General features: G+C 30.4%; 2 protein-coding genes across 9 annotated transcripts in view; one reads left to right on the top strand and one right to left on the bottom strand.

Moving 5' to 3' along the window:
- The window catches only part of LOC123266303 (protein unc-13 homolog 4B), a 118,621-nt gene that overhangs the window by 32,435 nt on the left and 58,723 nt on the right, over nt 1-27,463 (bottom strand). Inside the window, exons 1-3 of one of the 8 annotated variants that reach the window (XM_044730481.1) lie at nt 9,459-9,703; nt 9,277-9,393; nt 2,659-2,814 (exon numbers count right to left, since the gene is read on the bottom strand). The exons of 4 other annotated variants lie outside the window; for them this stretch is intronic. In XM_044730481.1, the coding sequence (XP_044586416.1) occupies nt 2,659-2,814; nt 9,277-9,365 (245 nt within the window). In that variant the 5' untranslated portion in view covers nt 9,366-9,393; nt 9,459-9,703. Of the gene's footprint in view, nt 1-2,658; nt 2,815-9,276; nt 9,394-9,458; nt 9,704-27,463 lie in introns of those variants that run through there. 3 more of the 8 variants (XM_044730482.1, XM_044730484.1, XM_044730485.1) reach the window with 3 other exon arrangements.
- LOC123266304 lies at nt 10,272-20,263 on the top strand. Its single transcript, XM_044730488.1, has 3 exons — nt 10,272-10,415; nt 14,973-16,561; nt 20,004-20,263. Exons 1-3 carry the CDS (start codon nt 10,373-10,375, stop codon nt 20,256-20,258), a joined length of 1,887 nt encoding a protein of 628 aa, XP_044586423.1. The 5' UTR covers nt 10,272-10,372; the 3' UTR covers nt 20,259-20,263.

Here is a 27,463-nt window from a genome sequence, read left to right as displayed (position 1 = left end):
ATATGAAAAATTCAAAAATAAATTACAATTGCTACAATATTTGGATGAATTTTAATCGATTTTCGTTGAGCTTTTAATTCTTTTAACATTGCAAGCTTAAAAGCTAATTAAATAAGTTTTATTTCGGCTATATCCATGCTATTTTAAAATAGGGTCTGCATATCAACTATACAACTTTAAGGTCTAATGTATCAATATTACCTCAACTCCAAGATATTGCATTAAAAAAAAAAAAAATTTAATCATTTGTTTTAAGCTAAATTTTAATTATCAATTTTTTCAGAAATTTTTATGAGACTGAACTCATAAGAATGAAATTATTTAGATTGTTTGATAGCAGTAATTTTTTAAATATGTTTCTTAAGGAAAAAACTTTTTTTCTGTTTTTATTCAAGTAGTAAATAGTTTATGCCTATAACGCTAAAAAATAACTCCGATATGGATGGATGGATTGATAGTTTACATAAAAATTTAATTTTAAACTGAAATATATTTATAATGTTCTTAGCGGAAATCTATATTTATGGGAGTAACTTTTGTTTGCAATAAAAATAAATAACTTTTTAAACACTTAACAGTTAACCTCGTAACTGTAATCTAATTTTACGGAAAAAGAAAATAACAAATATTTTTTGCATTTTATCTCTTGTTTTAAATACTTGAATAATATTGATATGATTACTAATATGATATCATAAATACTCATCGAAAAATGTTTTTATCTTTTAAAAAAAGATATTCTAATTCTTGCCTCAACAGTGTCAATATTCATTATTGTATTTTTTTCATCAAAATAAAATGAAAAACATTCACAGATAATCTGATGAATGAATACATCTGGGTTGTGTATTTTCGAATAAATTGCAAATTTTCAATTTCAATTCTATAAAGAATTTAAATGTTGATAATTTGTTGGTTGCTTAATTTTCGTAGTATGATAACTTTGAAAATTAAAAATAACCTTGAATGAAGGCTTCGACATTTGACAATGAGGCCATCGATATATAGTTTTACAAAGAAACTCGAGCAATCAAAATGGTTCTGGATTAAAGTTTAATTGTTATTAAACTAGATCCCAAAGAAACAAATTTAATTTTCAATTATCAGTGTATTTTCAAAAAATTAATCTAAAAGTGGTAAAAATTACAAATATCTCACAGATCGATTTTGGAAGCTTGTCACCAGAAATTTCACCGAAAAACAAAAAATTTATGTGAATCTATAAAACCGTAAAAATTGATCTAGTTTCACAGAGATTTATATCAAAAATTTTTAAAAATCTCTTAGAATCAATGTATTATATATAAAATTCTATCAAATTTCTACAACAATTATACTGTCAAAAGTAAATTATTGGTCGATTTTCGCACATATTTTATATATTTTAAGAAATCTTTAAAAAAATTCCGCTAAATTTTTTATACGATTCAATTGAATAAAATGTATACGAAAATTGGCTAAAAGTTAGGATCGAAAATATATATTTGTTGTGGATGAAAAAATCTACACGCAAAAAAAAGTCGGGTATAAATTATAAGAGAACACATTAAATTTACTGTTTTACTCCTGTCAATATGTAACTGTCAAATTAACATTAGAATAAACGTATATTTTACATTGTAAAATATTTAAATTTAGCATTAAAAAATTTGTAAATTTTCAATTGAAAAAAAAAACACACTATAGAACTGTAAAATTATTTGTGGAAAACACTTTTATACAATAAAATAAAATCTTTTCCCGGGTACCCTCGCATATCCGGAGTTACCGTAAAATCACAGTGAAATCAATTTTACCGTAAGTTTACTGTGTATTGACGGTAATTTCAGAGTGAATTCACAGTCATTTTGTGACATTTCTTCACTGTGGATTCATAGTAGTTTTACAGTAATTTTATGGTAGTCCCATAGTGATTTCACGTGTGATTCTTTCGTGGACTTACAATTAATTTATTGTAGTTTTATGATAATTTTACTGTCGATGAACTATAGATTTATGGTAACCTAACAATGGTAACACTGATGCTTTATAATGGTTTTACAGTCAGTTTATCATGGTTTCACGATAAATTCACTGTGATTTCATGGTAATCTGATAATTATAACTCTGCGGCTTCACAATAGCTTCACAGTCAGTATATTCTACTTTGACAGGTTCATTCGTAGAAATTTAACAGTTTTTTTTTGTTAATATATATTATTAAGCAGTATATTTTTTCCATATTCATACTTGAAAATTTGACAGTAATTTTTTGTAAATATAACATAAAATGGCGGTGTATTTTTCAGATGAATATTTCTGTAATATTTTATAAATTATTCACAATTTTTTCCGTAAATAGTTGATAAAATTGAATTGATGTTAGCATAGGATAAATTAGTGTTGTTTTATTTTTTTTGATAACTCATCATCGTCAAATCTTAAAAATCGTTTTAAGCATTTATTGAAATAAATCATAAAGCATAAGATGCATCAGATACTTCTAAATCCTACGTACGATGATAAAAAAAAATATATATCTAAAAAACGAATGCATTAGTTGAAAAAGCCATGCTCTATTTTAACCAAAAAAAAAGCTTATAATAAACTATCTACAATCATAAAGATTCAGTACACGAAAATGTTTTGACACTGAACGTAAATTCACTACAATATCACCTTTTGTGGATAAAATTGTGTGCAACAAATTTCCAATATATACTTCCCACAGTGACAGGTCTATTTTCCGGTTTCTGTGTCATTCGGAATGCAGCGATTGCGTAGTACGGATGGTTGATATCACATTTTGCAAAATGAGCCATTTTGTATTGAGGCCTTAGACACACAGTCATCACAAATTTTTATCACTATTTTATAAATCATGTATCTATCAATTAATAATTAGAAGTAAAAATAAATATTTATCACTTAGAAAATAAATAACTTCAATAAAATAATTATTAGGAGTATTTTTAATTGCCAGGTAAAGTGTTTCTTGTAAAGCAGTTATTATAAGACTGATAATGCCATATTTCTTCTTCGAAGTTGAACCAGCGCTGCAATGTAGTAGGAGGTGTGTAAGCCTACAATGCTAGTATTATATGCTTTACGAATTGATTTTTGTGATAACATTAATAATAAATGGGCAAACATTATTTCTATAATACAGGAAAATATTTGAAAGTGTAGATGTGTATGTAAATATGTTCTAGCGCAGAGGTACTAAGTGTAAAATGTTTTTATAAATTGATTGTCTAGAAGGCCATTGAATCTTAATTTTTTTTGTAATACTATTTACTTTAACCATAACATTACATGGCATTGTGGTATTAATCATTGTCAAGTTTATGATACGATTAATTTATTTATATTTACTTAACGACACATTATCGCTTATCAAAACTAAATTGCAGTTAAATTTGAGATAATATGAATTAAACGATTATAACTTATAGCACGTTGATGTTCATCCAAATCATATGAGTTATCTATTTTGCATACGTAATCTCGTTAAGTTTTTAATTTAATCTTTTTTTGGATTGTTATTTCAAATTATAATTGTTAGATTATTTGTGAATTAATTTAGAGTATGTTGATTATTCCATTAACTTAAAATTAAAAGTAATTAAAAAAATTTTCATAAAAAATTTACCTATGTTTACTCAAATTCGGGCTCAAATAATTTACAGAAAATTAAAAAAACTACAGTTTGGAAAATCTAAAAGTATAGACAGTGAAGCACTACCTTAATCGATTCGCGTTATGAGGCGTGCAATTGGTTATGTATGGCTGTTAAACTTATTTACATGTATCGGTGTATGTAGACTAAGTAACTTATAGTCTAAGAGCTAGTGGCCGACTACCTGTGTGTATTTGACCAGACCTAGATTTTTCTTCTAAAATATTAAAAATTTGAGATTTTTTATATCACTAAAGAAAAAAATTAGTAAAACGGTTCACCCTAAAAGGCCATTCTTGCAACTTCCCGCTAATCCCATACCTGGGCGCTTAAAATTGTACTTATGACGTTTTTGAGATTTTTGAGCTCAAAATATAATTTATGTGATTTTTTGAGCTCGCTGAGCTCGAAGAGATAGAATTTATATGAATTTGAGCTCTTCGAGCTCAAAAGTCTGATAGAATTTTCATAGAACATTACTTTTGGAATTTTCAAACCGCAATAACTTTTAAATGGATCAACCGATTTTCACGCGGTTGGCGGCATTCAACGCAGTTTTATCAGCCTCATAAAAAATTTTCAGGTTGTAATTGATCGAACCAAAATTTTCGGAGTAATTTCGAAAAAACACTTTTTTCGGTTTTCTTTCGTTCACGATATCTCTCGAACGAATTAACCGATTTCGACCAGCTTGGGGGCGATCGACATGGTTTTTTATTGTCTAAAGCTGATTAGTTTTTGAAATCGATCGGTAGAGCCGATTAAAAGTTATCCAAAAACAACCACATTTGAAAAAATTTTTTTTCTTAGTTTTTTTAAGATTTCTTAAAATCTACCGATCTGAATCGGTCCAAATTATGCTCAAAATCTAAGTTTGGCCAAGCCGTTTCAAATGGCACCAACCGCGATAAAATCGGATGAGCCGTTCAAAAGTTATAAGCGGTTCACATACTTTCACACACACACACACACACACACACACACACACACACACACACACACACACACACACACACACACACACACACACACACACACACACAGGGGAAAGAGGAAAAAAGGTTTAGGGTTTAGTGGGTAGGGGCGCTAGCGTCGAGTTTTAGTATGACACTGCGTCGAGTCGCCACATATCCAGGCCAAACAACTATGCCTAGAATCCGTAAAAAGGATTCCCCCCCCCCTTAAAAAAAAAAAAAACACACACACACACACACACATACACACACACACATACAGACACCGTGACAACCTCGCGGGAGTAGTCAAGGAAGCTTTCTATGACCTTCAAACGTCGAGATCTGATGAAAACTCGACTTTTGCAAAACGGGGTGAAAACAATAACTTCCCGATTTTCTTAGTGGGAAGTTAAAAATATAATGAAATATTTTCGAGTCAAAATATTCCACTGAATTCACTGGAACCTGAGTAATTAATCAAATTTTGCATTGACTATTCATAATTGATAAAAGCTCAGATTATTTCAGATCATACATTGTTTATTTGATTCATTGTTATCTGTGTCACCTGCGCAGTAGTTACACTCACCATGCTGGTCTTAGTGAGTCCTTATTCCATGTTTGATAGGTTATAATGGGATTTCGCCGGCACTGGCGTCGTCAGGGCCGGAGAGCACCACCTAAACTGGCTTACCTGGGTTTCGAAGGTGGTTGGGCGCCAGGAACTTACCGTTCCAAGGTTCGAAGTCGTTGTTGATCGTCGTCGGGCGGCGGGTCAGCGACGAAGAGATTCAAAAATTCGAATAATCGGCGAAAAGCAAAAGTATTTAATCTACGTGATCTCGGGGAGGGAAGAAGTAAAGGAAAATTGATGACCGAATGTTCAGTTAACAATTTATTCTTGCAGTCGCCAATATAATTCATAAGGTGTCGCCAAATTCGTATAATAACGATTTAATTCTCGTCGAAGTAATGACAACAATAACAAACAAAAAAAATTAGGAAAACGGTTGACCCTGAAGGCCATCCCTGCAACTTCCCGCTAATCCCATATTTAGGCGCTTAAAATTGCACCAATGACGTTTTTGAGCTCTTCGAGCTCAAAAATACAATTTATGGATTATTTTGAGCTCTCCGAGCTCACAGCGTCACAGATGTCTCGATAATCCGAAAGGAATTCAATAATTATTTTCGTAAAAAAAATATTAATACAAAAAAAAATTACACCAAAAATCAACTGGTGAAATTTACTAAAATTGATCGCGATGTCGCGGTGAGGACACCCTGAAGCTAGAATTATCGATCAAACTCATCCTGTGGCCGCAGTAAACTCCTTGAAGTCGGTGTTGGCTCCGTGAAATTTTCGGGTTCGTCTGATCGCTCTAACTTATTTTCGCTCTCACTCTATCATACTCTTTACAATATTCACACTCATTCATGCATACTTTTCAAATTCGGCGCTTTTTCCTCCAACCTAACTTACCTCGAGCTTCGCACTCTGATCAGGAAACCGTTTGGGGCGACACAGTCGCGTCGAATCTCCGCCTTCCTTCAGCTGAGCCAAAATAATTAAATAATAAAAGAAAATAAATTTAAACAATTAACCAAAATAATCTTTTGACATGGAAAATTTTTCCCATGTCACAAGGTACAGGGGACTCTCTGGACAAAAATCTAGGTCTGGTTAAATACATACAGGTAGCTGGCCTCTGGCTCTTTGAATATTATATACTTTGGCGCTCTTTAGCGAGTAATCTTAGCACTAACAAAAATTTTCAATTAACTATAGTATTTAAAAAATTTGTGTGTTGAAATAAGAAAGTGAAGATAAAAAAAAAAAGAAAAAAAATTAAGAAAACGGTTGACCCTAAAGGCCATCCCTGCAACTTCCCGCTAATTCCATACCTGGGCGCTTAAAATTGTACTTAGGGAGCGTCCATAAACTACGTGGTCATATTTTAGCCCTTCTTAGACCCCTCCTACCCCTCATGTAGCTTAACGTAGCTTTTTTCGTGACCCCTCCCCCTCCCCGCCCGATGAAACGTGGTTTTTTCACTCAATATTTTCTGCACGGAAAAAAAAATATTGCTAAAATGACTATCCAACGTATCCTCAAATGACGTATCCTTAAAATAACGATCTGGTTTTCTAATTTAAGGATTCATTTGTTTCACTTAAGCATACAGAGAATAACTCTTGTAAATATATGTAGTTTCGTCAAAACAGGCAAATGTTTTGTCAACGTGAGGATCTGTATAGTTGAATCAACTAAATGTAAGGCCTAAAATAATGAAATGGATTGTCAATTTGATGATCCGCTGTATAGCTGAATTGGCTATGCAGCGTATCTCTAAAAAAAAAAAAATGACTATACGGCGCATAGTCAGAATAATGATACGTATCCTCATTCTAACGATATTTTTCTCTCCATGTGCTTTCTACTTTACATTAATTAAAATAAAGTTTATTTTGAAGGAATAATAATAATTTTTGTTTAATATATTAGGCTATCCAGCTACGCCCAAATCACCTATGTTACCGCAATATCATAAAAAAATTGTTTTAACATATAAAATTTTTCGAAAATTAAAAATAAATAAATGCATTGATGAAATAATTTATTAATATTTCCTACAACTATATTAAGCCTTTTTGAAGAATGATTGTTTAAAATATCATAGGATTTAATAACATTTAATAAATCATTTATTTAATACAATTTATTAACTTTTAATGAATAGTTGTTAACTATTTCTAGAGATTATTTAGCTGTTGATAAATGTACTTCCCTCAAAAAAATGAATTTATTAACATTTCATTATTTTTGCAAACATTTTATTCATAATGTTACAGCAGGGAACGATCGTCTTGCTAGGTCAGTTAGTATGACCAACTCATTAAAGGAGGGCCTCCTACCCTCTGTACCTCATCAACTAAGAGACCTAGTGTCATCCAAGGACAGCGAGCGTTCTCCCATCTACTACGGGGAGACGCGCCTAGTAGCAGTTTCTCCTCTGCCGCAGGTGTGTGTGTGTGTGTGTGTGTGTGTGTGTGTGTGTGTGTGTGTGTGTGTAAATATGTAAACCTCTTATAACTTTTGAACGGTTAAACCGACTTCATCGTGGTTGGTGCCATTCGAAAGGGATTTGGCCAAACTTAGATTTTAAATACAATTTGGACTGATTCGGACCGATAGATTTCGAAAAATCTAAAAAAAACTGTAAAAAAAAAATTTTTTTAAAGTTGTTTTTTTTGGAATAACTTTCAAACGGCTATATCGATCAACTCTAAAAAGTAATCAGCTCTTAACCTTGAAAAACCACGTCGATTGCCGCCTATCCGATCAAAATCGATTGATTCGTTCGAGAGATATCGTGCAGGAAAGAAAACCCAAAAAAGTGTTTTTTCGGAATTACTCCGAAATTTCTGGTTCGACCAATCGAAACTTAAAAATTTTTTATGAGGCTTTAAAAACTGCGTAGAATGCCGCCAACCGCGTAAAAATCGGTTCATTCATTCGAAAGTTATTGTGGTTTGAAAATTCAAAAAAATAGTGTTCTATGAAACTTTTATCAGACTTTTGAGCTTGAAGAGCTCAAAAGCATAGAAGAGGTATTTTCTTGAGCTTGGAGAGCTCAGGACAACACACAGATTGTATTTTTGAGCTTTTCGAGCTCAAAAACTTCGTAGTTGCAATTTTAAGCGCCCAGGTATAAACGGAATTAGCGGGAAGTTGCAGGGATGGCCTTTAGGGTCAACCGTATTCCTAATTTTTTTTATAGTAATCGAATATTTTACGACGTTAACGTAATCAATCATTAGTTTTAACTTCGATCCAGAAATACTAAACCTGTTACAATTAGACGACAAACATTCCATTTTTTTCTAGATGCCCTGAAGCAATAAGTCACTATGTCATTAGACATTATTATTATTTATTATCTTACACTGAAATAAAATCGAGCAATTTCCTAAAAATTCAAGTACATCAAGTCTGTCTTTATTGACAGAGCAGACTCTAATCTTTTTAATTACAATTCTTCTTTAATAAAAATTTATCATAACTTATATTAAACTTAAGAGATCTGTTAATATGAATACTAGCATGATAGCATAATTAAATGATTCATAGTAACACGGCCTTCACACGCCTGTCTCTACCAAGACACCTTCCAGTCTCTTGAACCATCCACCTAAACACATTCATGCATACCACACGCCTATTCAATAAAACAACTGGCATTGCGTACGTGTATTTTTTTTTGCATGTGTGAGTGTGACTCAATGGATCAAAATAGTAACGACTAACCACTGAGTTACTTTTTTAGCATTTATTTTGGCGCGGTTATTTATAACCCCATTTTAATTCTAAGACTTCAAATTGTAATATTTGTTACATACGTCATACCACGAAATTTAAAAGTTTGTTTTTGTTACGTATGCTTGAACAAAATGTAACTATACAATCGCCTGTACGTTTTTCTTCTGTCCATAACATGTTAGTCAATAATTTGCGTCATAATTATATTTGAGAACAAATACAAACTGTTGATATTTAGAATATCTCTGCTAGAATTACTAATGATCATGTATAAAGTTCTAATTAAATAAAGAAGTGAATTCATCAACATCAACTATTAATTATTGATCATAATTTTTTACCTTAGTTCATGATCTGTATTTTCCTTATTTGACTCTTTTTCCGCAACTATCTTTTCATAAAATCCTTTCCACATAGCTTCTTCATCCATTGTGAATAAATATTTGTATTTATACTATCTGACAAAAAAAAAAAAAAAAAAAAAAAAAAAACAATAATAATAACAATAATAATAATAATATACCGGCGTGTTAAAAAATGAATCTGTCAAGATTTTAGCGAAGAACTTCAATTATTTATATTGAAACTGATATAAAACACACAATTAACTTGTATTTTATGAACTTTTAAAATTCTATATTATTATAATCGAATAAATATTTAACAATAAAAGAAAGTGTTAAAAAGAAAGTATTTATGTAGATAAATAGAGTATTTTGGGCCAAGGATGCCGGCTGTCAAGAACCCACTGGAGTTGAGACTAGTAGATACAGTTACACTGGTCGACCGAGTAAGTGGAACAATCTTTGTTGTATTAGATGGCACCACCATCCGGCCTATTGTACAGATTCTCACTTACCATCCACTAAAAATTCTACTGAATTTCACTTACTCTTACTCCAATTTTTAAATTCTGATTCAATGCTAATTTATTCGAACTATTTCTCCGATTTTATCAGGTAACTTTTTGTGTTGTCTCTCAAGAGAAGGTGATTTATACGAATTATTTTACTTAAAGTTTAACTCGTCAACTGCAGCTATGAGTCAAGCATAACAAATACTTCCGTCATACACTAGCATCATTGAATAATTGAGATTATTATTGTTACTGCCATGTGTTCATCATTCATAACTCATAATTTATTTTTACTGAACATAAACATCTAAAAGTTGATAGAAATTAAGTTAAAAAATTCTGTTATACAGATAGATAGATACAGGCCGAGCTAATAAAAGTGTGTTAAGAATGACATAAATAAAAAGGATTAACAGAGATGATAGATAATAGAGAACGAACTTTTTTAAATTTTACGAGCTCTGAAAATTTATGATCAGTAAATTTTTTTGATTAGATTATGAGTAATTAGTGTCAATATGTTCAAAGACATTGATAAATTGTTATAAATAGAAAAAATTTGTATTTACTCAGTTAGTTCGATGATCATGCATGGTGTAGTACTGTTTATTCTTGTTATTATTTGTAAGTAGTATCAATTTTTATCACTAAAATAAATTAATTGTTGAGGGGAAGTATGAAGGGGTTATCCTAGTTTCGGCGCTAAAAAAAAAGTCAATATTAATTATTTTTTCAAACAAAAAACAATTATATATATATGGACAGATCCATTAATTCTCGACGAAAGTGTGTGCACTAGGGTTGGCGATTTTAATGCTGATTTCTTCCTCGAAAGTACACCTAAAAAAGAAACAATGCTGAAAACCTGAGCCCGATATGTGCAAATCCGGCCGCTGGAGAATTTTTTGAATTTTTTAGTTGATTTTTCATTAATTTTCAAATATTTGTATCTTAGCTTCTATATAACTTAAAGACTCCTGCCCAGCGGCATTTTTCTCAGTAAGACTTTTACTTTTATGAAAAAAATAGATATTAGGTCTAAACTTATATCGGGTTTAGCTAATAGCTTCCATTTGAAGTTGAGAGTCGACCAGCAGCTATTATCTGTTCTCAAGGTATATTTTAATGGAATCTACCTAGCTTTTGCTTAATCGCTCCGATTTTGTAAAGTTATTGCTATTTAAAACCAATCAAATTTTAAAAAATCGCTGTTTTTAAATAGCTAGAATTTTTTTATCGGAACTTCGATTTGTTTCAATTTTTCAGGAAAGTTGCTTTATTCTGTCCCCAAGAAGCCCTGAAAATTTTAACTAGGGAATCGAGCTTGTATTTGAGTTATAAATTTTTTAATATTGTCAAAATTGCATTGAACCTGATAAAAGGAGTTCTTTATTAGTCACCACTTTAGCACATAAAATAATGATTATTAAATTAAATAAAATAACTTCAGTAACGTATTAAATAGTTATTGAAATTTTATATTCTAATGTTACGTGAAAGTACAAAAAAATATAAAGGAAATGACTATTGTAGAAAATTTGAAAAATTTATATTTTTATGTTTTTTTAAAGGTTCACAACTCTTATATTTATATAAAGAAAAGTATTCTAAAATCGAAGCTTGTGATGATGACAAATTATTCCATCTGAGATTTGTTCCTAAAATTGTTCATCCTGTAATCTCGACTTTAAAAGTAAAGTATTTTCTTCACTCAATTCACTTAAATTATACAACATTTTATTTTCAGAGTATGTCTCGAAATGACATTCTGAATCAGTTAATAAGCCGATAAAACACTTTTCCATTATTTTAAGTTTTGATAGCATAAACACTCCGAATCAATCAAATAAAGTTTTCTGAATACTGTAAAAAGCTAGTAAGTTTTTCAGATTGTTTACATGATCATAAGTTAACCAAGGTTACTAGAATAGGTTACTAGAATTCTAGTATTTTGAGTCGTTTTGAAGAGCAATAATTTTTTTTTTTTAAATATATGCTATAGTAGACTACAAAACAAATTTTTCGAACTATTAATCAAGATGGAATTCTAGTATCTTTGATTCTTTTATCTATTTTTTTTTTAAATCTCCAATTTTTGACAATTTATAAATATTTTGGATAATTTTCATCCCCAAATAATAAGTCTGTGGGCCAAGTACATTAAGGGGACTACAACCCGAATAAATAGATAAATTCAAGTTTTGTTCTACGCTGTGCAAACTTACTTATACTTAAAATGAAAAAGACAAAATGTGCAGTGAAATTTTAGTAATGCTTACTTCATTAATTTTAGACGATAAAGAAATTGAATACTAAATAATAAATTAAATCTGTGATTATTTGATAATTTGAAAATAGAACTTGATAGTTAGACAATCGAAATAGAATAATTATTAAATAATAATATTCTATAACAATACAATAAAATAAAAATTATGAAACGATAATAAAAGAAACCGATGACGTTAGCTGGGTGGTCTAAGGCGCATGGCCTATTGAGCACTCGGACTGATTCACGGCCAGGCGTGGGTTCGAATCCCAAGCTGGTCTTAGAAACCAGCTTAGTTGAGATTCGACCCTTGCCGCGTAGGTTAAGATTTTCACAACCCAAAAAGACTCCAATATACTACTCCCAACAGTAAAAGTCGGCGATATGACCACAGCAGTTAAAACCGACTCTAAATAAAAATAAAAAAAAAAAAATCTGAAAAACGGTTGACCCTAAAGGCCATCCCTGCAACTTCCCGCGAATTCTATATCTAAGCTCTTAAAATTGCACTTATGACATTTTTGAGCTCTTCAAGCTCAAAGAGTTAGCCGTTCTAAGTTTTTGAGTTCTTCGAGCTCAAAAGTCTGTTAGAAGTTTAATAAAACAGTAATTTTTGAATTTTCAAACCGCAATAACTTCTGAATGAATGAACCGATTTCTACGCGGTTTGCAGAATTCCACGCAGTTTTCAAAATTCTATGAGATACTTTTAAACACAAACTGATCAAACCGAAAATTTAAAAAAATTTTTAAAATTCACTTTTTCTGAATTTTTTCGGCAACAATAACTCACGAACCAATCAACCGTTTCATGTTCTTGATAGCGATCGACGTGGTTTTTTGGGCTCTAGCACCCAAACGACCAAGCGATATTTTTGGGTAAACCTCTGAGAGTGTGTCAGGACCTCAGGAGATAGGTAACTAATTAAACACTGTCCCCCCCCCCCTAAGTAATGCAAATTCGAAACACCCAAAAGTTCAATACCTTTAAGATTTTCTCATGAATCACTCTCATGTCTAAGCCTCAAGATATGTAGACTATTAAAGAATATACAAAGAAAAGTTTATTTTGTGGAAAAATATAAAATTTGAATAAGTGAATAACATTTTGACTCGGTTAAATATACACAGAAAAAAAGATTTCTTGACTGGAGAATAAAATTCTTGGCTCAAGTAAATTTTCGGGTGCTCGAAAGAAGACCGAAGTTGTCTTGGCCGAAGTGAAAATTTTTCTTGAAATTCTATTCTTGGTGGAAGTAATTTTTCTGAATTCAAATTATCATAAATACTTAATACAATAAATTTTTATATTGGATCAAGATTTTTAGATACTTTAGGGAAGCAGCGCGACCTACTTCAGCTGAGAAAAAAATTTTCTCACCTTGAGAAAATTTTTCTCTTGAATATTTGATACCCATTTTAGATTATTTTAGCACGCAATTATACATATTGAATGAAAGAAAATGGTTCAATATTATTTGATCTTCCCATTTGACATGTTCGTCAATAAAAATATTAATGAATATTTATTATCGAGATATTTAATTTTTTGGAGCAAGAGAAAAATTTTCTCAAGATAAGAAAATTTACTTCAGTCAAGAACTTAATTTTTTGGAGCAAGAGAAAAATTTTCTTAAAACAAGAAAATTTTCTTGATTTAAATAAATTGTCTTGAATCAAGATACGAATTTCTTGAAGCAAGAGAATTAATTTTGTTGGGATAAGTGAAATTTCTTGTGTCAAAAAAAAATTTTTTTTTCGCCCAAGAAAATAATTAGCAAGAAAAATATTTTCTTGGTTCAAGTGAACCATTCTTTCTGTGTATGGAATTAGCGGGAAGTTGCAGCGATGGCCTTTAGGGTCAACAATTTACCTAATTTTTTTCATTACACTTTAAATGAGCCTTATGACGTGTGCACTTTTGGACCTTCATTTGATATATCAAATTATTTTAGGACATATTAAGGGGTTAGGTGGGTTTCAGAGGTTCAAAAAAAGGGTATTTTTACTATTTTTTTTTTTTAGTAATACAATCATATATTTTATTTAAACAATTCAGAATATCAAAGATACATATTTAAACAGTATTTTGTGAAATTTTTATTTAAAAATTCTGAAAACTTAGCCGTTGAGTACCTCATCACCCTTGACGTATCAAAAAAAAAAAAATGCTCTTGCCGTGGACATCATAACTCATTATTGGTTCATCTAAAATCAAAGAACTAAACATATTTCGTTAGTACATAGGTAAATCTCATTATTGGACGAAGGATTTTTTTATTTTTCTTATTATAACTAATTTTTTCGAGCAAATACATGGTGAAAATTTGACCAAAAAATGTGTTTTTTTTTGTTCAAAGGCTGTCAAAAATTCAAATTTCAATTTTTTTTTTCTCCTTCGTTCTATAACGAGATTTATCCATGTACTAACGAAATATGTTTGGTTCTTTGATTTTAGATCAACCAATAATGACTTATGATGTCCACGGCAAAAGCATTTTTTTTGGAATTTTCGGAATTTTTAAATAAAAATTTCACAAAATACTGTTTAAATATGTATCTTTGATATGCTGAATTGTTTAAATAAAATATATGATTGTATATACTAAAAAAAAAATAGTAAAAATACGCTTTTTTTGAACCTCTGAAATACACCTAACCCCTTAAGCCATATTGAATGAGATATGACTATATATAGTCTGACATAGTCAATTTTCAAATCATGCCATGTATGTGCATATCAGGGTATATCAAAAACTATATATGGACATATTAGACTCTGTCAGGCCATATCAGAAAATTCATCCATGGAATTTATTCTCCCTTAAAATTTCAAAGCCGTGATACTTGCTAGCTTAACACTTGCCTTAAATAAACTTACATTAATTTGATGAGTGTCTTTAAATTTACAGGGATCCCTTTTGAAGGATCACAAGGTATCAGTTATATCCACGATATAAAAGGTAGTGACTTTAATTGGACCGAATCACTGGAAGTAGATCTAATAATCGATGGGTTAAGCCAAATTTTCGACGAAAATTTTTACAACTTGACCATCCGTAATGTCAAATCCGTAAACTATCTGAAATCTGGAATGCAGAGAGTAGGAAAGAGTCTGGTCAGCAGTATCCAGTACTTTTTGAGCTACCTTGGATTATTCAGATCGAATAACAAGCTAGTCTCTGCAGTCCACAAACTAACCAACCACGAAATCCGCTCAGCAACAATAAAAGATGAAGTACTGCGTCAATACTTATCACTAGCTTACTTGATTCCTCTACACTCTGAAATATCAACAAGAATACATCGTTATTTCCTTAGAAGTAATTATCCTTCTAAAGGATACGCTCGATCTAATTTTGATCTGGTCAAAGATTCCAGCGATAATGGTGACAGCTGGACATTCAAGTGGCTAAATTTAATTGGAAAGTTCTACGATTTCTTAGCTAACGCTTTCGATTGTTTGGATTCTGGAAAATGGTATGATGTCAAAAAAGCATTTCAAGACTTGATGAAATATCGAATGAATGCTGTCAAAAAAATCATTACTCAGCGATTGCAAAGACCTATTCCTAATCACCCGAAGATAAACGGTGTTATTTTCACAGATCACCAAGCTTTCATTTGTGATATTATAGTTAGAGATTTGAAGAACGATTTCAGAAACTGCTTATTGCAAGTCCGGGCTATTGATGCTTGCAGCAAGAAAAATGCTGCTTCACTTTCTTCTGGTAGGTCGCAAGCAAAAGTTTCAAATATTCTAAAGAAAAGTATGCATAGTAGTATTGGATCGGATTGCATCGTCAAAAAAAGTAATGAAAGTATGATGAAATTTTGTAGAAACGGGCTAAAAAGTAATTTGACGAAATCGTTCATTCTTCTTTTCTCCCAATCCAACCAAAACAGATTGTACAACTCGCCTAATCTGGAATACATGATGGACTACGTCAGTAGAGCAGTTGTTAAGAATAAATTGATCTTCAATGCCTTCAAGGATTTTCTAGGTATGAAAAGTATTTTCAAACCGCGCGCTTATGGAGCTCATTCTAAAGAATTGAGGAATCATCTGTCTGGAGTTATTTTGCGAATAATTGGCCGAGTGCATGTGATGAACACCAAAATCGGAAAAAAACTAGTTGAAGTTTCAAAAGATCCTAAGAAAGTGTTGTCTAAGAATTTTAGGACCATGAGGTGCATTACTAAATGGATAGACAAACTCTTGAATCGCACGCGGCATCAGTCATTAACAAGAAAATTGAAGCATGATAAGAATGTTGATGCAGAAAACGGCGAAGGAAATCCATTACGATATCATGAAAAGTCGATCAGAGAGCTAGTGGTTTCGATGAGGAGTCTTAGTGAACTTAATTTGAGGAAAAGTAGCACGATATTTACACTCGCTAATACCTTTCTATTGGCTACGGTCTTCTATGAATGCATCAGTATTTTAGTCACTTTGATGTACCACGGAGATAATAGTCATTCTTCGCATGTGAACCCGGTAAGATATTAATTGAATTATTCATCAACTTTTTAACTTCCTGCTAAGAAAATCGAAGATTTTGAAAAATTGGAATTATTGGAAGTTATTGATGTAACCCCGTTTTGCAAAAATCGAGTTCATCAGATCTCGACGTTTTTAGGTCCTTCCGACTAGAAATTTTAATGTAAGACCTATTGGGTCCTCATTGGGTTGCCCAATAGGGACACACATAGGGATGTAACGCAAAGCCCTATGTGGCCCTCATTGGGCAATCCCTCTTGAGTCCCAATAAGGAAATCCCTATCAGAACCCCATCTAAATTTTGAAAGAAAAAATATTAAAATTTTCGAAAAAATTAAAAATAATTCAGGATTAGATACTCATATCATATTAGAACTTATTAGTGAATTTAATCTCGAATTGAAATGGAATTATTGATTGAAAAAATCCTTGGCGTGAGTTGGGCTCGAACTTGCATCTTTAAGGTCCTCAGTCGTTCACGTTACCACTGGTCCAAGCAGAAGTACTATTAAAGTGGATTCTTATTTCGTATAAATCAACTTAAGCGGTTTACTGAGACATTATTCATATTATTCTGAAAATTTAAGGAATTATTTTCAACTTCCCGCTAAGAAAATCGAAGATTTTCAAAAATCGGGAAGTTATTGGTTTTACTCCGTTTTGCAAAAATCGAGATTTCATCAGATCTCGACGTTTGAAGGTCACAGGAAGCTTCCCTGACTATCCCCACGAGGGTGTCACTATGTCTGTATGTATGTGTGTGTGTGTGTGTGTGTGTGTGTGTGTGTGTGTGTGTGTGTGTGTGTGTGTGTGTGTGTGTGTGTGTGTGTGTGTGTATGAACGGTTCGACTGATTTCATTGCGGTTGGTGCCATTCGAAAGAACTTGGCCGAACTTAGATTTTGAATACAATTTGGACCGATTCGGACCGATAGATTTTGAGAAATCTCAAAAAAACTGTGAAAAAAAATTTTTTTTTAAGTGGTTTTTTACGAATAACTTTTAAACGGCTTTATCAATCAACTCCAAAAAATAATCAGCTCTTGACCTTGGAAAACCACGTCGATCGCCGCTAATCCGGTTAAAATCGGTTGATTCTTTCGAGAGATATCGTGCAGGAAAGAAAACCGAAAAAAGTGTTTTTTCGAAATTACTCCGAAATTTCTAGTTTGATCGATTCAAACTTAAAGATCCTTTACGAGGCTTAAAAAACTGCGTCGAATACCGCTAACCGCTTGAAAATCGGTTCATTCATTCAAAAGTTATTGCGGTTTGAAAATTCAAAAAATAGTGTTTTATCAAACTTATATCAGACTTTTGAGCTCGAAGAGCTCGGAGAGCTCAAAAGAATACACAAATTGTATTTTTGAGCTCGAAGAGCTCAAAAACGGCCTAAGTGCAATTTTAAGCGTCCAGGTATGGAATTAGCGGGAAGTTGCAGGGATGGTCTTCAGGGTCAACCGTTTTCCTAATTTTTTTTTTATTTATTTACTTTACTGACTTAAAAATACAATTTTTGTAGAAATTAAATAGAAAATTAAAAAATTAAAAAAAAAACTTTACTGAAAAATGTAAAATAATTAAAAGAATCAAAAATAAAATTCCTTAAAACTGTCCGATTGATTTGGACTCCTCCTTATACTAGCAAAAAAATTTTTTCTAGAAAATTAAAATTTTTTTGAAATGTAAATTTTTTTTTTAATTTTCGGTAATTATTTACAAGTAGGGTCAACCCCATATTGGGACATAACTAGGTGAAAAATTACATTTTCGATTTTTTTTTTTTTGATTCTGCTTGTTTTTACGGCGCATTTATGATAAAAAAATGTCATGAAAGAAAAAAATAATGGTTTCGATAGCTTTTTTGCCTTTAAAATTTAGAAAAAATTTTGGCTTTCATGTTTTTGGATAAAATTTCTATTTTATCTTTTTTTGATGTTTTTGATTTTCTTTTAAGTACATAAAAAAACAAACAATTTAAAGAACAATTGTTCAATTTAATAAAAAAAAAAAAAAATTTTACACAGCTTAGCTTGGGTTGACCTCACTTGTAAGTAATTACTAAATTGTCCTATATGGATAAAAATTTCATTACCAAAAATTTTAATTTTTTTTACAACATAAATTCTTTTGCAAATGTGAATCTTCTCAAAAGTTGGATATTCTTCAAAAATTTAATTTCTACGTATTGATAATAAAAATTTTTTTCAATTAAAATTTTTTTTTGTAGCGAGAAGAAAAAATTTCACGTATGAATCTTGTTTCAACAACATAAAAATGTATTTCAGTCTAACAACTTAGTATTTGGATTTAATCTGAAATTGATCCCAAATTAATCTGAGATGACTCTGCTAAAAAAACTCCGGATTCACTCCGTGCGCGAATTGCTTAATTACTTCACTCAGAAACTCCGAGTAATGGGATTAAATTTTAATTCGGATTAAAATTTTCTTTGAATTCATCCCAATTTGTTACAATTTATTTTTAATCTCGTAAAACTAAATTTTTCAAAATATAAATTTATGTAAAATTTGAAAAAGCTTAACTAAATTTTATTGTTTTTATTTAGCAATGTTGAATGAATTTTTTTCCTAATTCTTTTCTATACTTAACGGCTAATTTTTATTTGTATTATTAATTAATTTACAGCAAATATATGCTAATTATATAAGCTCTCATAGTGCATTTGCAAGTGATGAATTGAAAAACTGATAGTTTTCCATTTTCACCCTAGGTATTCCTACTTTGGTCTTATATGAATCCCAACTAGAAAAAATGTGCAAAAAATTTTTTATTTTCACGTAGGGTATTCCCATTTAGATCCCATATGAATCCCAACTAGAGAAATTGACAATAATTTATTTCGTTTTCAAATGGGATTTCCCAATTAGGTTCTTCATTGAGTCCTCATTGGGATTTCCCTATTGGGCATGCCCCATTGGAACCCAATGGGGCCCAGATGTATACCTTGGGTATTCCCAATATAATTTCTAGTCAGGCTAGGAAGCTTCCCTGACTACTCTCGCGAGGGTGACACTATGTCTGTCTGTCTGTCTGTGTATGTGTGTGTCTGTGGGTGTGTGTGTGTGTGTGTGTAACCTTGAAAAACAACGTCGATGCCGCTAATCCGGTCAAAATCGGTTGATTTGTGTGTTGATTTGTCGAAGAGCTCAAAAACATCATAATTGTTATTTTAAGCACTTAGGTATGAAATTAGCGGGAAGTTGCAGAGATGGCCTTCAGGTCAACCGTTTTTCGAATTTTTTTTTAACGATTTATTATCTATAAAATGTTCATGTGTAAGCTACCTGTTAGAAAATCTCCTTACTGGGCCATATTTAAGCATATTAGAATATATGAAACATAATATATGGACTCTCAGACCATATTAAAATTTTTTTTTTCAAGTAATTCAAATATGATGTAAATGTTGTTTTCAGGCTGATCATAATCATAACTATCATCACGATGAGGGGAATTATGATACTTATCCCGTGACTACCGAACAAGTAAATGTCATTGATGATAACTATGGAGAGTATGAACAGTTTGAACAGACAGGAAACCGAATCCATAGACGGGAAGTCGGAGAACAATATGATAATTTTTCGAGCGTTCGAGATCTGATGAATGATGATACCAAAAAATTTAACTATTTTAATTTTAATGATATTGTTAAAGAGTATTATAATTAGAAAGGAATAATAAATAAAATATATCATCTATCAATCTAAATTTCATCTTATTTGTGAATCAATAGTATAAAAATGTCATCCACTGAATTGAACATACAAAAAATAATGGTTTTATCAAATAGATATCCAACATTCAAGATTATTGTTTTAGAACTTCAAATTAATTATTAGAAATCTAAAAAAGACGAACTGTTTTTAGTCTTCTTCTTGCTCAGACCATGTATGCGATGCAGGAATTCGGCAGAAACTTTGACTTGAAATCTACTGCACCGATATTTTTCAAACTCTGTAAACTTTTTTTACATATTGTCAGTGCGGTAAAGCTGTCCCGTTTTTTTTTTTTTTTGCTTTAAATAATTTTTATAATAGTTAAATAGTTGATTTTAGTCTAAAATCAGTGTTGGGACTTCTAAACGCTACTAAAAAATCCAAAAATGAAAGAAAAATATAATAAAAACTTGACAGCATTCCTTTGGAAAGCTAATCAACTAACAAAATTGTTTTAATTTTTTCATTCCAAATGATCCATTAACACTGAAAAAAATAATCGGTAGAGGCTACCGATTGGTAATCGGTAGAGGTTACCGATTTTTTTTCTTTAGCAGCTACCGATTTCCAATCGGTAGCCTCTACCGATTTTAATCGGTTGCCTCTACCGAAAAATCAGTAACCTCTACAGATTTGCATTTACCGAAGAAATAGTTCTTGGGGCCTATAACTAAAGTATAAATGACATGTCAACATGATTTTCATATGACAGCAAAATGATTTTCATGTGGTAGTAACATAATTTTCATGTGGCAGGCAATCCTTTATTTATAAATTGATGTAACGTTTTCATTGTTGTCGCTTTTTGTTGCTATTGCAACCACTTTGGCAACGATTATCGTCATGGGAACGGTTAGATATTATTAATTTAAATTTGTAAAAATATTGATTGATGGAATTTTCGATGATAATCATTTTGTCAGAAGCGTACTCAAATGAAAGGTCTCGATGAGCGTAACATCAGGATGAGCTTATATCTTAAGAAATGTCAATAATTAGGAAATGACTTTGTATTTTGTCCACTAATGATGTCTTTAACGATATAAGCTTTTTCACTTTTTAATAAAGGATTTTATGTATACGATATTACTCATATTTATGAAATATATAAAATATATAAAAATTTCATGTGGGTATTCAAATGAAAGATCTCGATAAGTGTAACACCAGCACGAGCTTACATCATAAGATATTAAAACCTTTAAACAAGATATACAAACAATGATCATTCATAGATTTTATAAAACCTTTATTAGTAACCGCTTCATCAAATGTTTCATTCCAATACCTTGGCGACTTCTTTAAACCATAAATAGATTTTTGTAACTTGACAATCTTTGTGTTACACTGAACTCCATCTGGTAACAGCATGTACACGTCTTAATTTATTTTACCGTATAAAAAAGCTCCTTTTACGTCCATTTGATGTATCAATAGTCATAGCATGGTTGCAACTGCAATGAATACTCGTACAGTATTTAATTTAAGTAGTTAATTTAGCAACTGGACTATAAATTTCACTCTTATCTAACTTATCTTGTTGTTCAAAACAACGAGCTACTAACCTTGCTTTGTAAGTTACATCTCCATCTCCATTTGACTTAATTTTAAAAATCTATTTGCTGCTAATCGGTGTCTTGTCCTTAGGTAATTTATCTTCAATCCATACATTATTATTTCTTAAAACTTCTAAATCTTTTTCAACAGCTTCTGACCATTTTTCTGAATCGTCTCTTGCCATAGCTTCAGCATAAGTTTTTGGTTCATTATTCATGCTTATAAAACTTGTTACATAATCTTTAATCCAATAAGGTAATTTTCGATTTCTTTTCTTAGGTTCATCTTCAGTTTCTGCTTCTTCTTCCAAGTCACCAAAAAATTGTTCATTTTCACTAGCGTCACTTTGTATCAAAATTTCTTCTTCCTGTAATATATTTTCTTCTGGTAAATTATCTTCTTCTTGTAATACAATTTCTTCTGGTAATTTATCGTCTTCTTGTAATTTAATTTCTTGTTGTATTACAAATTCTTTTTAATTTTTTAGTTTATCAAAATTATTTATTAATTCTTCAGTATTATTAACAATAAATGTTACATCACATTTAATTTCTACTGACCGTTTACTTGGTAAATAAATTCTATATCCTTTTGTATTTTCTCCATAACCAAGAAAAATTCCTTCCTCTCCTTTGGCATCCCATTTCAAACGTTTTTGTTTTGGAGTATGTACAAAAACTTTTGATCCAAAAACTTTCAAATCGCTCATATCAAATTTTCTACCAGACCAGACTTCATAAGGAGTTTTATTTTCCAATTTACTTTTTCCAGTTCTATTAATAACAAATGCCGCTGTATTTACTGCTTCAGCCCAGAAACATTTCTCCATACCCTTTGCTTGTATCATAGTTCTTGCTGCTTCGACCAACCTGAGTCGAAAATTCAGACCCGTTTAAGCTGTACTTTTTTCCAATAATTCTTAGAAAATTAAGTGGTCAGGAAAAACTGCTCAGTTGAATACTATATAAACTCGACGCTTGGTTTGACTGTAAATAGTGGAGTTTTGTCCCATTTTGACAGGATTACAGTCTAACCAGGCGTTGAATAATAATAACAATTTAAATAATAATAATTACTTTTGTTGTACCGTGCCTAGGGACGCAGGTTCGAACCCAACTAGAGACCGAATTTTTTTTTGTTTTTTAATAATAATAATAATAATAATAATAATAATAATAATAATAATAATAATTTCGCTATTAGTAAAATGATAAAAAAAGAATTTTTCGAATTTTTGTTTTTTTTATAATATTTTTAATGTAGAGCTAACACATGTTTAGACCCGCTTGACTCTTTATTTAGACCTAACTTTTGCTACCTATAGAAATAAAGTGAAAATCGCATTCGTTCTAACCGAGACTCGAACCCGAGACGCGCGCTTGCCAGACCGATAACTAACCCCTACACCGGACGACCGATAAGTTAATATACCTCTCATCATTCTTATAAGCTAAATTTATGCAGTGACGAAGTGTGACGGTTCATTATTTATATAATTTATGTTATTTAATATTGTGTTTTGATAAATATTAACTATTTTTTAAAAATGTTTATTAATTAAAAAAATGCATAAGTCAAGTTCTTATAATACTTTAGAATTTGTACATCGTTCTGTACATTTTTAATGTTTTATTATAAATTTTAATGTTTAAAATTCTCAATATTAAAAATTCAACTGTAAATTATTATATTGTAATTTTTTTAAGACTATATCAATTTTGACGGTATGCAATTTTTCGGTTAAATAATAAATTTTCATTTTTAGCAATCGTCCAAAAAAAATTTTTACTTTGGTGAAATATTTTTTTTGCATTTCTGCACATTTCACAAAAAAATACGTCGGTTCCCAAAAAAGAATTTTTTTCATATACCCTTATAGCATCCGCGGTGGGTCCCGGGAGCCATAAGGGCGTATAAAATTTTTTTTCTGCATTTCTGCACATTTCAGACGAAAATTCGTCGATTCCCGAAAAAAATTATTTCATACGCACCGATAGCTTTTCACCGGTGCCTTTTTCCGGTATACGCCTTTATGGTATCTGGAACGCGACATATAAACTTTTGAATGAAAGATATTTTCTGACTCAGTTTGTCAAGCTGATTCAGAAAATGGGTGAATTTTTTAAAAGTTGCGCTATAAGGACGACTGCAATAGTTAGATTATTATGAAATCTACTAATAATGATATTAGTATTATTTGAATTTTAATTGTTAAATTTCACCTGAATTTTCTCTGATGGTATGAGACCTCATACCGATAAAATTATTATGGTGAAGAAGTAATAATAAAAATTTAGTAATTCTTCAAAAGAATTTTCGGGTCGGGATTCATGGCTTAATTTACTAAAAATATATTAATTTAAAAACTACCGATCTTCACATCATTCATTAATTTAAAGTATTATTATCATTATTATTATTATTATCATTATTATTTATTATTCTTTGGATAAAATTTACATTGAAAACAGAACTCAGTGGAGCTGTTTTCACTATGTCTTTAGTTCACCCCAACTTTTACAGCTAAAACGGGTCTGATGTTTCGACTCTGCATTATTATTATTATTCTTTGGATAAAATTTACATTGAAAACGGAACTCAGTGGACCTATTTTCACTTTATCCATAGTTCACTCCGACTTTTACTGCCAAAACAGGCGTCTTCTAAGGCGGCGAATTGAACTACAAAGGATTTGGAAACTTTTACAGCTTAAACGGGTCTGATATTTCGACTCAGGAAAGTTCTCATTTCTCGCTCAGCTTTACCATTCTACTCTGGAGTATAACTAACTGTTGTCTGATGCTTGATTCCATTTTCTTCAAATAATTTTCTTGCTTCTTTATTAATAAATTCAGTTCCGTTATCAGATCTTATAATTTTAATTTTATTTCCAGTTTCATTTTCAGCTAACTCGACAAAAATCTTCAACTTTTCAATTGTCTCTGTTTTATTTTGCATAAAATAAACAGTCCTGTAGTTTGACCAATCATCTTTAATTAATAAAAAATATCTTGAATTTCCAATAGATTTATTTTCCATCGGACCACATACATCAACATGAATTAATTCACAAACCTTTGTTGATTTAAACTCACTTTTACCAAACGAACTTCTGTGTTGTTTATCTTTTAAACATCCAATACATGAAATATTTTCACCATCAGGAACTTTAATATTATTTTTCTTTAAAATCTTCTTTACTTGATCCATATTTTGATGAGCTAGTTTTTCATGCCACTCTGACAACGTACACGGAGAAAAATTAATAGTAGTGTTTACTATACGAAAATATTAACTCTTACTATCTGAAATGGTAATAAAATTAATTAGTCACAAAATAATAGATGTTATCATTGACAATTGTCCTAGTTACTATTAATAATGGTAACGATTACTATCGAAAATGATAATTGTAATTATTAAAAATTATCTGCTATAATCGAAGATGATAACTGTAACCATCTCAGATTGTAAAAATTCTGAAAGAAAAAATAATATAAATTTATTTAATTTAATTCTTTATTTGCATCCATATTTTAGTTATGAACATTTTTTCCTTTAAAATATTAAAAAAAATAATAACACAATGATAAAAATTTCCAAATATTAGAGCTGTTATTAATTATTTTGAATGATTGACTATGATTATCAAAATAGCAATCATCCAAGATTTGGATTTCTAAAAAAGTCTTATTATTATCAATTATTAATATTTTTTCACAAGATAAAATAATGAAACATCATTTGATGGTTCCATTACAATTGAATTAATTGCAATCCTATCATCTATATTATTAAGAGAATATCATTAAGAGAAAATACTCTATCTCCAGATTCATAATTAATAAATGACCTTATATCTTGTGAACTATTGACATTTTTAAAGATATAAGCTCAGTCCGACATTATACTCATCAATACCTTTCATTTGAGTACTCACATCAATTTTATATATATTATATATATGTATATATGAAAAATATATCAAAAATGCAAGTGGGTATTCAAATGAAAGCTCGTTATGATTGTAATGTCGGGGTGAGCTTATATCTTTATAAATGTCAATAGTTAAGCAAGTAAATTACACTTTAACGAAAATCATTATATAATTGTTATGTAAAACATTTTTTTTTATTTATTTATATAAATTTTTATTAATATTAATTTTTATTTATAAATTGTTTCTTTTTTTTATTTCTATTGAAGACCGTCATAATTTTTCGTTCGTTTGTAGACCAGGTAATAGGATAATTAGGATCCATGTCCTTTACTTAAGTACTTAGTCTGGAACCTTAATGCACTTAAGATTTGAAGGCTTAACAAACAAGTGAATGGGAGTTTTGTTATACGTAAATGAACTTGGAGCCGATTGAAAGAAAAATTGGAAGATAAGATCGGAAAACTTCTGAGTGTTCGGTCTCTTCGTGCTTTGACCTTTCTAGTGGTAACATCGTACACAGTTTAAGTAAGTCTCAATAGACCACGTGTAATTTTGTCTCATTGAAATTAAACAGTTTGTAAAAGTAAAGTAAAATCGTGAAGTAAAATCAACTAAAACAAATTGAATTAACAAGATTCATCAACTTTTATCAGGTACATTTCAATTATTAATATTTGTGAATTTAGTAATATTGTAAACTCGTTATATGGAAGAAAATATTAAATTTCAACCATTGTGTAATACTTGTAATAATTGTAATAATTTTTAACTCAATTAACTTTTAATTCAAATAATATATGTATTAAATTTAACTAACGATCAATTATTCGAACAAACCTATTCTCAATAGATTAAAACCTCGGAGTTCCCGGTCTATTAGGCTAACACGCTAGGACTAAATACTAAATAATTAAACCATTTAAAATAATTAATTTTCTATAAATTAATAATTCTTACATAACACAATTAAGCAAAATTTTATTTATTATAATTCGCAATTCTTGGCAGTCACATAGGAACTGCAGGTTGCTAGTTTTGATAATTTTTGCATTGAATTTCTTCAACAAAATGCATAACTTGAACAGGTCAATAAGTTTATTTCATCTGCTAGCTTTAAAAATATCATTTAATTCAATGCAGAAGAAAAATTACATGTAGTCAAGCTGATTCGGTGCATTTCAAAATACGATACCATCAACTAGAGCAAAGAGTATGTTCTCTTTAATTGCGAAATTGTTAAAGGGGAAAATTTTAATTTAAATAATTAGATAATTATGATTAATAAGGTAGTTTAAAAAACTTCATTAATAATTTCAAATTTTTTTGAGAATCTTTTAGATTTTTTGAAAATTGTTTTTAAAATTTTTTAAGGTCAAGAATTTTTTGAAATTTTAATTTTTTTGAAATTTGAATTTTATTGAAAATTTTGATTTGTTTGGGAATTTCAAATTTTTTTTTGAAAAATTTGGCGGTGAAACTTGTTTTAGACAAATAAAAATTTGAATATACATTCAATCCGAATTTAATCCCGATTTTTTGTGTACTACACTGCGCTACAACTGCTTTTACCCGACTAGAAATTTTAATGTAAGACCTATTGGGCCCTCGTTGGGTTTCCTAATAGGGACCCCACATGGGGATGTCACGCAAAGTCCTATGC

The sequence above is a fragment of the Cotesia glomerata genome, linkage group LG5 (genome assembly GCF_020080835.1).
Source record: "Cotesia glomerata isolate CgM1 linkage group LG5, MPM_Cglom_v2.3, whole genome shotgun sequence".
NCBI lineage: Eukaryota > Metazoa > Arthropoda > Insecta > Hymenoptera > Braconidae > Cotesia > Cotesia glomerata.
The sequence above is the reverse complement of the archived record's forward strand: the minus strand, read 5'-3'. Positions and strand labels throughout refer to the sequence as shown.

What these genes read in the sequence shown, in the direction of transcription:
- LOC123266304 (XM_044730488.1), top strand. Translation starts at nt 10,373, where the DNA reads ATGATCATGCATGGTGTAGTACTGTTTATTCTTGTTATTATTT. An exon ending in GTTTATTCTTGTTATTATTT is followed by an intron (nt 10,416 to 14,972) that starts GTAAGTAGTATC and finishes TTAAATTTACAG; the next exon opens with GGATCCCTTTTGAAGGATCA. An exon ending in ATTCTTCGCATGTGAACCCG is followed by an intron (nt 16,562 to 20,003) that starts GTAAGATATTAA and finishes TGTTGTTTTCAG; the next exon opens with GCTGATCATAATCATAACTA.